This window comes from Sphaeramia orbicularis, chromosome 7, assembly GCF_902148855.1.
Source record: "Sphaeramia orbicularis chromosome 7, fSphaOr1.1, whole genome shotgun sequence".
Lineage (NCBI taxonomy): Eukaryota > Metazoa > Chordata > Actinopteri > Kurtiformes > Apogonidae > Sphaeramia > Sphaeramia orbicularis.
In genome coordinates, this window is record NC_043963.1 from 41,282,568 (window position 1) to 41,298,663 (window position 16,096).

General features: G+C 35.5%; 1 protein-coding gene across 1 annotated transcript in view; it reads left to right on the plus strand.

The window, feature by feature from the left end:
- Positions 1 to 16,096, plus strand: part of plxnb1a (plexin b1a) — a 197,024-nt gene that overhangs the window by 124,531 nt on the left and 56,397 nt on the right. The window contains exons 15-20 of the mRNA XM_030139228.1: positions 2,428 to 2,521; positions 2,635 to 2,804; positions 4,746 to 4,897; positions 7,538 to 7,643; positions 12,431 to 12,567; positions 14,807 to 14,980. Of these exons, the coding sequence (XP_029995088.1) occupies positions 2,428 to 2,521; positions 2,635 to 2,804; positions 4,746 to 4,897; positions 7,538 to 7,643; positions 12,431 to 12,567; positions 14,807 to 14,980 (833 nt within the window). The remainder of the gene's footprint in view (positions 1 to 2,427; positions 2,522 to 2,634; positions 2,805 to 4,745; positions 4,898 to 7,537; positions 7,644 to 12,430; positions 12,568 to 14,806; positions 14,981 to 16,096) is intronic.

Genomic DNA, 16,096 nt, shown 5'->3' on the forward strand with positions numbered 1-16,096 from the left:
GTGATCTCAAGATTCGGTAACGTTCCCTGGCCCCCTAGATCGCCAGATTTGTCCGTTTGTGATTTTTTCTTGTGGGGCTATCTCAAGAGTAAAGTGTACACGACTCGACCAAGAACTCTGGATGAGTTAAAACAGAGAATTCAGGATGAAATTCACAGTATCCCAGCTGAGACGTTGCAGCGGTCAATGAGGAATCTCAACAGCGGATTTCAAGAATGCATTCGTACAGGAGGACGCCATCTACAGGAAGTCATTTTTAAAAAATAAAAATTCCATCATTGTTTCTTAAATGGCATGGTTTAAGGTTTCAATTACTACGAATAAAATATTTTTCTTCCATCACTCTTGGTTTTACTGGATTGTTAAAAAGTTCCCGTTTTTTTGTGTCACCCTGTACCTTGAAATAAATTAGCCAAAAATTTGTCAGGACTGGACAAGAAATAAACATGTGTGTGAGATTGCAGGGTGAACCTCCACATCTGTCGCAGATATGTACCGTATTTGAGAAAATCTGAGCCAGCCTTGTCTTTGAATAGTGACATCTAAATACAACTTTAAACTGTATCAAGGTACGCTTAGCATTTTTAATCAGATTAATCACAGGGTTGTTGTGGATGAATTACGATTAATCACGATTAAATATCATTCATTTTTAATCTATATTAATTACGTCACATTTTGATTCAGCAAACAGACTCAAGAAAGAAGGGAATATATATGCACTTAACGTGTTCGTCACAAGCTGGGCGACGCATTAGCTGAAGTGTTAGTAGAATCCCAGACTAATGTGGTAATGTAATATTTTAAGATGAAAAGAAAACTCCTTCCTGCAGAGTGTGTATAATAGTTTATGTTGGTCCACTGTTCCATTTTGTTTTTTTGTTTTTTTTATCCTCATATTTCCATCCAGAGGACCAACGTGCTGTTTAGTGTCTTCCATCTTTATGGGTTGGTTCTGCTGCCTGTCACTACCGGATCAACTGCCCATTTGCACCTGCGCATGGACAAAGTGCCTCAAATGCGTTGGCAGAGATGTTCAGAGTCATTATTCTGTGCTGCAGATCGGTTAATTGCATTAAAATTTTAAATCAGATTAATCATGATGATGGATTAGTTATTTAGTTAATGTAGTTTTATTTCGAGCACATAGAATCATCAGATAACAAAGAACCATACAACATGGTCAGACAAAATTTTTTCAGCGTTCGAAAAGGAGTGGGAAGTATAACTTATAGACTCCCACCCTTTTTTACAAACTAATAATTAAATTAATTCCGCTTCTTTTGCTTTGTTAACATGCTTTTTTAATGACATTTTTTGGTCACCTCACACACAATCAATTTTTTTTTTATTGTGTTAATTTTGACAGCCCTAATTATTATTTTGGGTTTTTTTTTTTGTTTTTGTTTTTGTTTTTTTCTTTTTTTTTTAACTTGTCTTGTCCAGCATCCTAACAGCAGAATGGTAGTCTGGCTGCCTTTTGGTGATGAACATATTTGCTTTGCCAAGGGAACCTTCATAAAGTATATGAAGCTCCCCTTGATATTCTATTGTCTTTATTATGAGTTTTGTTGAACCACATTTTGACGTCGGTCCTGACATGGCGAGGTGGGGGTGGGTGGGAATGTTAAGGGGAGAGAACAAGAAAGAATTATTGTTTTGAATATTCATAAAAATTCAACTGTTTGCTCAATAAGAAAAGTTTCAAGACGTGCCAAGAGAATAGACCCTGCACTTTCCAAAGACATCTGAGCATGCTCAGTGCACCCCCCACTGCCTGTGTAATGGAGGTAAAACGCAGATCAGTGAGTGAAACCGACTCACTATAAGAATAGACGTTTGGGCTTTTTTTTTTTTTTTTTTTTTTTTTTTTTTTACAGTTTGCCTTGTTTTTTGTTTTCCTGTTGTTTGCAGTGTTGTTCCTTTATTTATGTATTTTTCTGTTTTTTTACAGAGTTTTGACCGTATAACTGCTTTTAGGAGTTCAACCAGGTGTCAAAAAGCAACTGGACTGAGTTAGAAAAAAAAGACAAAAACAAAAACGACTGGACCGAAATTCAAATATTTGTTGTTGTTCAGTGTGTTCCAGTTCACAGTTCATGTTCAACATCCTAAATCTCTTACTGATGTATATTCTTAGTGCCTTATTTAGTAAAAAACTGTCAAACTTCAATTCCTCTCTTTGTCTTTTTCTATTATTCCACCCTGTTTTGACCCTAAAACACACAGTAAAACAAAACCACTGAAGAAAAGGAAGACAAACACATACTCTCAGCAGCTTTTATGACACTGAAACAGACGCACGTTTCATTGAAACAATGTGTCAGGGGTTACAGGGTTAATTAAAGACCATAGGTGGGTTTCACCTCCATAAATTGCCTTGACACCAGCTCATTTACAGTATTACTCATGGTCTTTGTGTTGCAGTATGTCTATTCAGCCTTGATGGAGGAATACCGAGCCATGATCAATGTGAGAAGAAAAAACAACTTCCTTGTCGACAGTGCTGAGGATCTGCACGGTGAGGACTTTAAATACGTCGTCCACACTCGGATTTAATATGTACACATCTATAAGTGCAGTATAACACGGCAAAGACATAATGCAGTTTCCCCTTTGTCCTCCTGGTTCCAGTGACCCTGTTCAACTGTTCGGTGGGTCGGTCTGACTGTAGCCGCTGCCGAACCGCCGACGCCAAGTACGGTTGCGTTTGGTGTGGAAGCCCCGCCCACTCTCACTGCGTCTTTGGTGAATCCTGCACTGATGAAGTCAAACACACCTGTCCTGCTCCAGTCATTCACTTTGTAAGTCACTTGTCTGCTTGTATTTTAAGTCCAAGTGTTAAAGTCAGTACAAACCAGATATGCAGAGGTGGACAAAATTATTAGAACACTTGGCGTATTCAGGAGGTTTCATCTGTTATTACCTCTGCCAGGAGGTATTGTGAGGACTTTGCTTTGTATGTTTGTTTGCTTGTTTGTTTGTTAGCAACTTTACGGGAAAACTACAGGGTGTCCCATAAGTCTCCATACATAGGAAAAATAAACGTTTCTTGACATAAACCATTTTTATTTATATAATATGCTCTATATGACTGCCATTTTGTCGGGAACACATTTCAATGCGTGTCCTCCACTGCTGAAGAACTATAAAGAAGAAATATAAAGAAATACATGTTAGAACCATATATGTATGGAATGTATTATGTCTCCTATGTATGGAGACTTATAGGACACCCAACCATCTTTACCAAATTTTACCCACAGATAGGCCTAGGCCCTGGGACCAACCCATTAAATTTTGGGCCAAGTAGGCCAGAGTTCAAGGTCACAGCAAGGTCACAAAATCTCAAATGTTCCTATCTCTCACCATTGAGCAATTTTCGAAAATTCATAAAAAATTCAAAACGACTCCGATTAGCCTCCAATTTGATCAGTTTGATAGTTTATAACAATATCTTGTATCTGGCACAAAATTGTCCACATCCACTGTGGAATGTGGACTCTATGGACATTTCAATTTAACATTGAAAATCTCATTTACGACACATTTTTCATTATAACTCAACAAATATTGATTGGAATTTTATATAATTTGACATAAACATGACTGGTACCAAGCTTCAACTTTTTCTGCTGTATGGAACAACCTGAAAACTGTTTAATTTAAAAAGAAATAGTCGATCCACACATGCACACCGGTCATGGTGCTTGGTGGAGGTTTGCATTCTCTGAACATTTGTTGCTTATGAATTGGTCATTAAAATATCAATAAAACTAAGGAAATATCACAAAGTCAACATTCCGCTTTGTTAATGATAGAAAAATTCTGAGAAACCATCTAAGAATCAAGACAGAGTCACTTGGTTCTGGAGTCAGAAGGCTTTACTTGCAGCAAACAGTTTTTTGTCCGTGTACATTTTTGTTCTTGAGGGTGATCAGAGAGTGCAAAATGCATCATGGGAAAATAAAACACATCTAAGAGTAAAAGATGCTGGATTTAGAAAAATATAACTAAAACAAAACATTTCTGACAAATTTCATGCCTAAAGCTGTAACACAGCCAAAATGACCAAGAAATTAAAAAAAAGAGAGAAATGTTAAAAAAAAATGTACAGAAGAGGACCTAAGGCAGTGGTTCCCAACCTTTTTTAGCTCTTGACCCCATTTTAACATCACAAATTTCTGGCGACCCCAGACATTCAACACAGAGACTTTTTTTTTGGCTAAAATTAATTTGTTTTTGATCATGTAATAGTTTGCTGTAATATGTTGCAAATAAACGTTCATTTTAGAGGACATTTAGGCTATATAATGTAAATTTTTATTGGTAAGGTTTAATTTAAATTTTTTTTTTTATATAAATTATTAGAAATTTCAGGCGACCCCAGTATTTTCAAAATGGAGACATTTTATTTTCTAAAATTAATTTGTTTATTGATCATGTAATAGTTTGCTGTATTATGTTGCAAATAAATGTTAATTTAAGGCAGCATTTAGGCTATATACTGTACATTTTTATTAGCAAGTTTTATTTTTTTTATCAATTACTAGAAATTTCAGGCGACCCCATTTGAATTCCAGGTGATCCCACGTGGGGTCCTGACCCCAAGGTTGAAAAACACTGACCTAAGGGTTAAACAGAAACAGAGCTGTTAAATGGATTTTCATTGTTCCTGTAACAATGACAATAAAGATCTATTCTATTCTATTCTATTCTATAACGGTGCCATTGTCATGTTTCAGCTGGACCCGGTGTCTGGTCCTGTCGAGGGGGGGACGGTTCTGACCATTTCAGGCTCGAACCTGGGCCAGAGAGCTGAAGACATCCAGAACTCAGTCACAGTGGCTGGAATTCCCTGCAGCGTCATCCACAGCAGATATGAAGTGTCTTCACGGTAAGTCATCATCAGCATAACTCAACACATACCTGTTAAAAAAAGTGTCTTTAATCTAATCACAAGTCACTTTTCCATTGGACATCTGCGCAAACTTTACCGATATTTACTAAATGTCGAAAAAACAGAAGTGTCGGTTTTTCCATTAAATAACAAATGCGATGATGTGCTTATTTTTTACGAGAAGTCATTCCATAAACATGGTGACGAACGTAAATACGGTGTTGATTTACAGATATTTCATTATTATTATATATTACCCCTCTATCTTGTACTAAATTAAAAAATGATTGGGTTTCCTGGTGTGTCCACACATACCGCAACATGTTTCTTCTTCGTCTTTGCTTCGTGTAATGTATGTCAGCATCCGTTTTTTTAATTCACCTGACTCTAGTTGCGAAAAAAGGTCTTTCCATTGCAGTTTTGCATGATATACTATTTGCACTACCCCCAAAAAACCACCTCTTGCCAGCACTAAAACGTTTAATCGAAAAATAAGACTTTTGGCGAAATTGTCGTTTTAGGTAAATTAGGTAAATTAGGTAAATTTTTATGCACAAGGTATATTTGCGCAAATTGAGGGTCAATGGAAAAGCAACTATAGTGGTGGAAGAACTCAGATCCTTTACTTTACCTTCAGGGGTTACCCAGAAGCCTCTGTTTCACTAAATCAAACACTTGTACAGTTTATAGACAGAACCCACGAAACACCAAAATACAGAGGACTGTCAACCTGTAGTTACTGCTTATCACCAGTGGGGGGTGCCAAACAGATAGCAGGGTGGACAGTTTTGGCTATGGTTATTATTTAATGACCACATGTTGGACCTTGAGTTGGTCATCTTTGAAGACGACTGTGTAATGTTCAACAAATGTATTTAGAATTTCCGAAAAGTTTTATATTATATGATATTTTGTGGTGACAGGGTGAACATGCTAAGCCAGTGTTTTTCAACCCTGGGGTCTCCTGGAATTCAAATGGGGTCACCTGAAATTGGTAGTAATTGATTAAAAAATAATTACTGATAAAAAACATTTTTAATGATTCAATATATATTTCATTATAATTAAAAACCACACACTTTTCCCAATAAAAATCAAGTTCAAATAAAATGCAGGATATAATATGTGAGTGCGCATATCTTAATTGACCTGATCATGTGACCCTTACTACACTTCAACCTGCCCAGACACAATCACAGGCAGAAAACCGGACTGAACAGAGTATATGTATGTATATAATACATTATATAGCCTAAATGTAATCTAAAATTAACTTTTATTTGCAACATAGTTTAGCAAACTATTACATGATCAAAAAAACAAATTAATTTTAGCAAAAAAAAAATGTCTGTGTTTTGAATGTCTGGGGTCGCCAGAAATTTGTGATGTTAAAATGGGGTCATGAGCCAAAAAAAGGTTGGGAACCACTGTGCTAAGATTAACCTCATCTAAGTACGAACACAAAATGATGAAAATTTTGATTAATAAATGTAAATACTAAATGCTCTCATAGAGTATGTTTCCACCTCCAGTGGGGACACTCAAAATGATGATGATGTCATCAGTGATGTCATGAACCAGATTATTAACCCTTTCATGCATGAATTATGAGAACCTTAATCAAGATTTTTTTCTTGAGTGATTTTATTCCTCTTTAGGCATGAAGAAAAGAATGGGATTACATTTTTTTAATTATGCTATTTTTCATGGAGTTGCAAAAATGGAAAAAAAAAATGCAAAAAAAAAAAAAAAAAAAAAGCTGGGCACCATGCATTTAATTTTTGAAGCAAAGAAACATGTATTTACAGACGTACTGTGTGAAAACTATGAAATAAAAACATTTTAATCCTGCTAATCTGATGTTTTGTCACATTTTAACGTACTCTAATGCTAGTCATTACTCACTTCGTGGAGATAATATGCAAAAAAAAAACCAACACATTTTTGTTAATTAGTCTAATAGCAATAACAAGGAATTGAATTACACTACACAATTACATTATTAGATTGGGTTTATCAAGAACAGCAAAGTTACAGTAATGTTATCAATTGCAGTGTATGGGATTATGCGTAAGTGTCCAATCTGTTGGCTGATATGGAACTAAAACAACAAAATCCATGAATATACAAGACAACAGCTGTAGAATAACTGTCCATCACAGTGACCACTATGCATGAAAGGGTTAAAGTGGCGATTCCCCCAAAGTGACAGGGTGGAAAGCAATTACAAGGGCACGTGTAGAATGTTAAATATTATTATGAAAATAAAATATAAATTATCAAAATGACTTGTTTTATCGAAAAAACTTGAGGATAATGACAACATCTAAAAAGTATTTAATTTTTTTTTTCATATAAACGCTTATCAATCTCACTAAACTTAGAAGGGCAGTTAAAAGGGCAGTGTGACATGCACAAATCATGCACATTCCTACCAAGAAAATTGTATAAAATAATAAAATCACATTTCAAGAGGTTTAAAAGTGTACTGATATATGTGTTCATGTTTGTCCATTCATACTAAAACCCCAGAACTGGATTATTTTGCAGTGTGTTCATGGTGACAGATTCTACAGGTGGACACTTACAGTGACACTGACCCACACACTGTTGTGTGTGTTCGATGCTCTTTTTTAGGATAGTGTGTCAGACTACAGGCAGCGGAGGAGAGAAGAGTGGCCACGCTTCGGTCCGAGTCAGAGGAGGAGGGTTAGGGCTGTCGGCGCAGACCTTCAGCTTCCAGGTAAAAGAGTTGAACCCATAAAGACCCAGTGCTACTTTAGTGGTCGTTCCCAAATGAATTTTTCTCTCTATTTAACCTTTCTTAAGTGATTTATCACCATTTATTGTAATATTATTGTAGTATTATTAATGTAACATTGGAGGAGTTTTGTCATATAAGGTTCTGCATGACTGATTCATTCATTTATTTTTACATTTTAGAGGTGGGGGGGGGTTGTTGGATTGACTGTCAGGTGCACATAATTTTGTCACACTGTAGCCTAATGTTGGTGCATATTATTAATCACAATCGTCAGATCAAGTGGAAAAGAATCCCTCCAGAAATGTTCACACCAGGGTGAAAAATGCATTCTCTGCATCTCGTTTCATTGTTTCAGTGTCTCCTTCATGCGGCAATAACCACTTCCATGTGTGCGCAATAGAGCCCGACCGATTAATCGGCCGGCCAATTAATCGGGCCGATTATAGCGTATCACCAACTAATCAACATCGGCCAATATGTAGTCGATGTGACCGATATATTAACTTTTTCTGTTGCTCACTGCTCCTGTGTGTGTGTGTGTGTGTGTGTGTGTGTGTGTGTGTGTGTGTGTGTGTGCTGCCCAGAGAATAAGAGGAACTTTAAAGCGAGTTAGTTTCACTTTCACTCCTGCTCGGACAATGACGCTATCACCCCCACACACACAATCACATAATCACGGAGCAAACACCCCCCCCACACACCCCCCCACCCCCCCCCCCCGCCATCACGCGCTCTGACAAGGATGGACTCCTTATCCCCCCCACTCCCCCCCCCAGCAAAAATCACGGACCGCTACCGCGCTCTCTGTTGAGGTTGGACCACTAACCCCCCCCCCCCCCCCATCTTATTAAGTATTCACCCCCCACACACACACTCATGTCCGTGCACTTCCTGTCTACCTCACAGTTTCATTCTGCCAGCAGGCCTGGGTATTAATAGTGTAGGGGAGACTGGGGACAGTTCTAACACAGGTCAGTTGTAACTCTTGCAATTGCTCCAATCAGGAACAACTTAGGACTCACCTAATTCACTCTGCACATGCTCAGTTTAGTCCTTAGTCCACATGGGAAGTTGTAGTGCCATGAGGCAGACGCATCAAAATTTGTGAGTGAAAACATAATTTTGTGGTCAGTCATATTTTTTACTCTAATTATTTTTGTGATTGCATAGTTTGCATTTGAAAGTTGTGTCAGTTACACTGGTCAACAACAAATTTATTAAGTTTTTTGAGCTGATTTAGGATAATTTTGGTGTGCTGAATCCAAAAATCACATTAATTTTGCTCAATCAGGTCAACATTTATGGGCATTTTCACATCATATGATACAAAATTCTTTCATATTTCTTGCAATAAATAAGTTCTGAAGATTTTACTTTTGCCAATTTATGATTAATGTTTTTTTTAATATTACAGGTGAATGAAATGGCTTCGACTAGAAGATCTTGCAAAAATAAGCCTGACGTATTCTGCTACATCTGCAGTGAATACACCATTGTACCTAACAGGAATCAAGTCACAAGTTTCATAAAGTGTGCTTACCAATCTTATTTTGGTATTAAACTTGGTGACCAAGATAAAGTTTGGGCGCAGATTGTGAGAAGATCAAATTTTTCAAAATCAAATTAGCAAAAAAAAACCTGACCTGATTGAGAAAAACAGATGTCATTTTTGGATTTAGCGGTGCAAAATGGTCCTAATTCAGTTGAAAAAACCTAGAAAACTTGCAAAAAACATTTTTTTGTAACCCAGTGTTATCTTTGTGAGATAAACAAAGATTTATGCAACTGTTTATCCACCTGTCCACAATTATCTAATATAAGATTATTATATCCTGTGTAGATCAGTGTTCTTATTTCATATATCGACCAATATATTGGTTATCAGCCAATATCGGATATTGGCCGATATATTGAATATCGGCTTTTTTTAGCCCCCAATATCGGCATCGGCCCCACAAATCCCACATCGGTTGGGCTCTAGTGCACAATTACGTATACAAACCGTTTGCACCTCTTTTTGACATGTTAAATGTAGATGCAGTTTGTATCAGCAAAATTGCTTTCGGGTTTGATAAATCACTTTGCATGTGTTAAATTCATTTATTTACATTTTCTCCTCCCAGCACATGCACAATTATGTGTAAACACCCCATATTGCATATTCATTGTGGCAAACGTACTAACTGGATCCAGACGCACTATTTTGCACATTTGAAAGACACAACCCTTAGTGCGCACCAAGGTTATTATCATTAACAAAAACTAACAAAAAACCAAAACTAGAATTGAAATTTTTTTTTCGTTAACTGGAATAAATAAAAATTATAATTATTAAAAGAAAAAATGATAACTAACTGAGACTGTATTGTGTGCTTACAAAACTAACTAAAACGTATAAAAATTATGGCTAAAATTCCCTTCGTTTTCGTCTTTGTCAGTGTCGAATTGATATGAAATCAATTTATTTCGCTCTAGCAATTTTAGCTAGCGGCACCATATGGCACATCACAGTCCGTCACTTCTCGTCACTTGCCATTTAAAGTCATCTTCTGGTCCCCACTCTACCTGGAAACATGGAGACTAAAGTTAGGAGAAAGCAGCAGAGTCCTGTCTGGGATTTATTTGAATACGAGGGCAAAGAAGATAAAAGATATGAAAAAACTAAAACTAATGCTAAAACTAAACTAAAACTCCCTGCGATGAACTGGCGACTTGTCCAGGGTGTACCCCGCCTTCGCCCCTATGTAGCTGGGATAGGCTCCAAGCGACCCCCGTGACCCTAGTGAGGATAAAGCGGGTTCAGAAAATTAATGAATGAATAAACTAAAACTAAGCATTTAGAAAAAAAAATTAAATAATGAAAACTAGCAAACCTGCCCTAAAAACGAATTAAAACTAACTGAATTAGAGAAAAAAAGTCTAAACTAAATAAAACTAAACTATAATGAAAAATCCAAAACTATTATAACCTTGTTGCGCACTGTTAGTAAATCAGATTGTACATTTTTTTGCATGTGCAATGAGTTTGCGCATGTTTTTATATACGCAAACCTTTAGTAGATCTGGCCCTAAATGTGGGGGGTGAAACTATTCAACAGAGAACCATTTATAATACATTTGGATCAACAAGACATAAGCAATTGATAATGTAGGAAACAGCAGAGAATTGTACGTAATCATGTGCATGGATGTACCAAAGCATTTGCAACTTGTTCAAAGAAATGAGAAACTGCTTTTTTTGATGCACAAGCGACACAATGACGTGAAGATTGAACAAGTAGTTTTGAGAATTTTAATTCTGATGTGAGAAATGTACCAAAGCAACTAAGAAAAACTGCAGTAAGTTTAACCCTTTCATGCATAAATTATGAGAACCTCAATCAAGATTTTTTCCCCGAGTGTTTTTATTCCTCTTTATAGGCATGAAAAAAACAATGTAATTCTTTTTTTTTTTTTTTTTTTTTTTTTTGTATGAACCTATTTTTCATAGAGTTATAAAAATGTCCACTCAGCTGAACACCATACGTTTAATTTTTGAAGCTCAGAAACATGCATTTGCTGACATACTGTGTGAAAACTATGAAATAAAAACATTTTTACCCTCCTGAGACCCAGCAATGCATTTTTGTCCTCTGTAGGGGACAAGAGTTTGACAGTTTTACTTGCTGTCCATTGCAAAGAACATTCCATTTAAAAAAAAAAATAATAGTAATAAAAATAATTTTAAAAAGTTATCTGGAAAAAAAAACAACTGTTCTATTATGCAGTTTCTAATCAAGACAATTGTTTAATGGAAAAAAGCTAAAATTTTCATTTTCCTGGGTCTCAGGGGGTTAATGCTGCTAATCTGATGTTTTCTCACATTCTAACATAGTATAATACTAGTTATTACTCACTCAGATAATATGCAAAAAAAAAAAAAAAAAAAAAAGCAAAACTCTGTTAATTACAGTCTAATAACAATTAGTAATTGATTTAGATAAAAGAACAGGAAAGTTTGAGGAATGTCATTGTATGGGATGATGCATAAGTGTCCACTGTGTTGGTTGATATGGAACTAAAACAACAAAATCCAGGAGAAAATCTATTGAACAACTGTCCACTATGGATGAAAGGGTTAATAAAGTTTGTACAAATGTCAGCAGCAGCGACATGACACCAGGGGATTCACTGTGCACTAGTAATTACACTTAAAACACCCAACATATCTCTGGGGCTTTTTCACACCCAGCTCAAGGCCTGCGATTATTGTAAACTGTTGTTTCCGTTCAGTTTCAGAGGAGCTCAGTGAACCCGGGTGGGTGTGGACCACAACAAACCCATCTGAGACGGGACTTTCTAATCGCTGACCCTCACATGCTTCATTTGGAGATTTTGATAAGATGTTTGTGTGATTCAGCTCAAATACAGGAAGCCATAAAGATGGATTGGGTTTGGACGTCTTCCATGTTTAGGTCTTTGGTTTAATGGATCTTCCTCTGAAACGGTGCCATGTGAAATGGAAGCAGCTCTGTTTATTTACGTGGCCATAAAACAGAGGATGGAATACAACAGACTTAATTAATTGGCCCAAGTGACATGAAAATTAACTGTTCCACTCACTGGCTGTGAGACTGGGTTCTAGTGTTTCCCATCATGCCCCAGTGTCTTTCTTATCTTCTTCCCAATAAATCACAGCCGGTATTGAATTATTGATCAGAGGGTTTTTTTTTTTTCAGTCTTCTGCATCTTTGCCTCATCCTTCTTCTTCTTGTCTCTTCATTCAGGATCCAGTGCTGAGCAGCATCTTTCCACAGAGAGGACCGAAGGCGGGGGGGTCATCGCTGACCATCAGAGGGCGGAGCCTGAGGACCGGACACCCCAGTGAAGTCAGCGTCCTCATTGGGGGGGTGTCCTGCCTGGTGTAAGTGTCCTGAACACAGCCTTAAGACGGCGTATTAGGGCCACATAAGAAAAAAAAACCTGCTTGTCACTATGAGAATAAAGTTGTTATTTAACGAGAAAAAACTCATTATTTAACAAGAATAAAATTGTTATTTAACGAGAATAAAGTCATTATATTTCGAGAATAAAGTCATAATGTAATGAGAAGTTGTATCTACTCATCGACGTAGAACTTGGAACATTTAGTGCAGTTCTCTTTTCATTTGGGGGTTAGACACAAAGGCCAAATACTGAGTCTATCCTCCATCAACACATTAGTATAAGGACTCTGAAGAGAGTTTGCACACATTTGGGTTTGTTATAAGAACTGATTTGTAGTATATTGCCTCTTTTATGCAGGAGAACCTGATGAAGTGTTCAGCTGTAGGACTATCAGTGGTTCCACCAGAGAACTAAACAGAAAGGGTCTGGTGTTTCTGAACAAACTGTGGGGATTCCACTGAGTTTTGGAGTCCAACAGAAGTGGAAGTTGCTGCTTCGCTTGTTACCTTCGCTGTAAAACCAGAAACGCTGTTAAATTTTCAAAATATTACGAGTTTAATCTCATAAAAGTACAACTTTATTCTCGTTAAATAACGACTGTATTGTTGTTAATCAACGACTTTATTCTTGTTAATTTACGACTTTATTCTCATTAAATAATGAGGTTTTTTTTAACGACTTTATTCTCATTAAATAACAACTTTATTCTTGTTAAATAACAACTTAATTCTTGTTAATAACGACTTTTTTCTTCTTAAATGAGTTTTTTTTTTTAAACTATGACTTTATTCTCATTAAATAACAACTTTATTCTTGTTAAATAATGACTTAATTCTCGTTAAGTAATGAGTTTTTTCTTGTTAAATAACGACTTTTTTCTTGTTAAATGAGGTTTTTTTTTTTTAACTATGACTTTATTCTCATTAAATAACAACTTTATTCTCGTTAAATAACGACTTAATTCTTGTTAAGTAATGAGTTTTTTCTTGTTAAATAACGACTTTTTTCTCATTAAATAATGAGTTTTTTTTAAACTACGACTTTATTCTCATTACATAACAACTTTATTCTCATTAATTAATGACTTTATTCTCGTTAAATAATGAGTTCTTTTTACAACTATGACTTTATTCTCATTAAATAACAACTTTATTCTCATTAGTTAATGACTTTATTCTCGTTAAATAAAGAGTTTTTTTAAACTATGACTTTATTCTCATTAAATAACAACTTTATTCTCATTAAATAACGGCTTAATTCTTGTTGAGTAATGAGTTTTTTCTTGTTAAATAACAACTTTTTTCTTCTTAAATAATGAGGTTTGTTTTTTTTTTAAACTACGACTTTATTCTCGTTAAATAACGACTTAATTCTTGTTAAGTAATGAGTTTTTTCTTGTGAAGTAATGAGTTTTTTCTTGTTAAATAACGACTTTTTTCTCATTAAATAATGAGGTTTTTTTTAACTACGACTTTATTCTCATTACATAACAACTTTATTCTCATTAATTAATGACTTTATTCTTGTTAAATAATGAGTTTTTTTTACAACTATGACTTTATTCTCATTAAATAACAACTTTATTCTCATTAGTTAACGACTTTATTCTCGTTAAATAATGAGTTTTTTTAAACTATGACTTTATTTTCATTAAATAACAACTTTATTCTCGTTAAATAACGGCTTAATTCTTGTTAAGTAATGAGTTTTTTCTTGTTAAATAACGACTTTTTTCTTCTTAAATAATGAGGGTTTTTTTTTTAAACTACGACTTTATTCTCGTTAAATAACGACTTAATTCTTGTTAAGTAATGAGTTTTTTCTTGTTAAGTAATGAGTTTTTTCTTGTTAAATAACGACTTTTTACTCATTAAATAATGAGGGTTTTTTTTAACTACGACTTTATTCTCATTAAATAACAACTTTATTCTTGTTAATTAATGACTTTATTCTCGTTAAATAATGAGTTTTTTTTTAAACTACGACTTTATTCTCATTAAAGAACAACTTTATTCTGATTAAATAATGACTTAATTCGTGTTAAGTAATGAGTTTTTTCTTGTTAAATAACAACTTTATTCTCGGTAAAATAACGACTTTATTCTCGTAGTGACAAGCGTTTTTTTTTTCTCATGTGGCCCTAATACACCGTCGTACAGCCTGGATCAGATGGTAACGACTAAACGCTGTGGTTCATCATGTGGTTCTGTGTCCAGGCTGAACATCCAGGAGGATCAGATCAGCTGTCTGACCCGAGGCAGTAACCGAACCGGAGAACACGGCATCACCGTCCGCTTTGGTGGAGCAGAGCGCCACCTACAGGGGCTGGTGTATCATTACACCCCCAACCCCAACATCAGCAGCGCATCTCCGTCTAAAAGCTTCCTGAGGTGGTTCTCAGTCCTCAGCTTTGACATAGTTTACTACAGATGGAGCTGATGGATCTGCATGTGCATTAAAACACAGAGCAGTAAAAACAAACGTGAAAGAAAACCAATTAATATGAATGAATGATGACTATTTGGGTTGAAGTCCCTCCCACTGCCTTGTGATTGATGAATCAGATAATGACTTTTCATTATGTCACAACTGTGTTCATCAAATTGCTTTAAAATTTATCAAATCACTTAATATTTAATGACTCTATTTTTCAATTCTCATGTATTTTCATCACCTCCCATTGTTTTCAGTCCATTTTTTTTGTTATATTCACCCCTAATGTGGCTTTGACATTATTAATGTACAGTATTAGGCCAGTGTTTTTTAACCTTGGGGTCAGGACCGTACGTGGAATTCAAATGGGGTCGCCTGAAATTTCTAGTAATTTATAAAAAACAAGAAAAACTTACTAATAAAAAATATATGGTGAGTTGACAGAGACAGTCACAATCCATAAAAGACATGACAAACTGTGAAGCTGAAACTGAAGCACTGTGGTACTGTTTATCTTTCAAATGTTCATTGTGGTCAGTTTCAGATGCTGCAGCTCTTTCATAATTCATAGTTTGAGTTCTTGTTTGTTCAGTATTAATTGTCAGCCTTGTAAATCCAAGCTGGACTGACTGTACATATCCTGACCAAGGAAAATAAAATTCTCACTTTGTGCAGTAATCTACACCTGGCTTTTCTGCCTCCGTCCACAATAATATACATTATATAGACTAAATGTCATCTAAAATTAATGTTTGTTTGCTACATAGTATAGCAAACTATTACGTGATCAAAAACTAATTAATTTTAGCAAAAAAATGGCTCTGTTTTGAATGTCTGGGGTCAACAGAAATTTGTGATGTTAAAATGGGGTCACGAGCCAAAAAAGGTTGGGAACCACTGGATTAGGAACTTACATCTGGTAAGATTTAGCACAACTCTCATTTGTCAAATCTGGATTCATGTAAATGGACTAATAACCCTCTATTATTATAATGATTATGACTCTGATGACGACGATGATGATGATGATGATGATGATGATTATTATTATTTTTTAGTAGGCCTGTAACGGT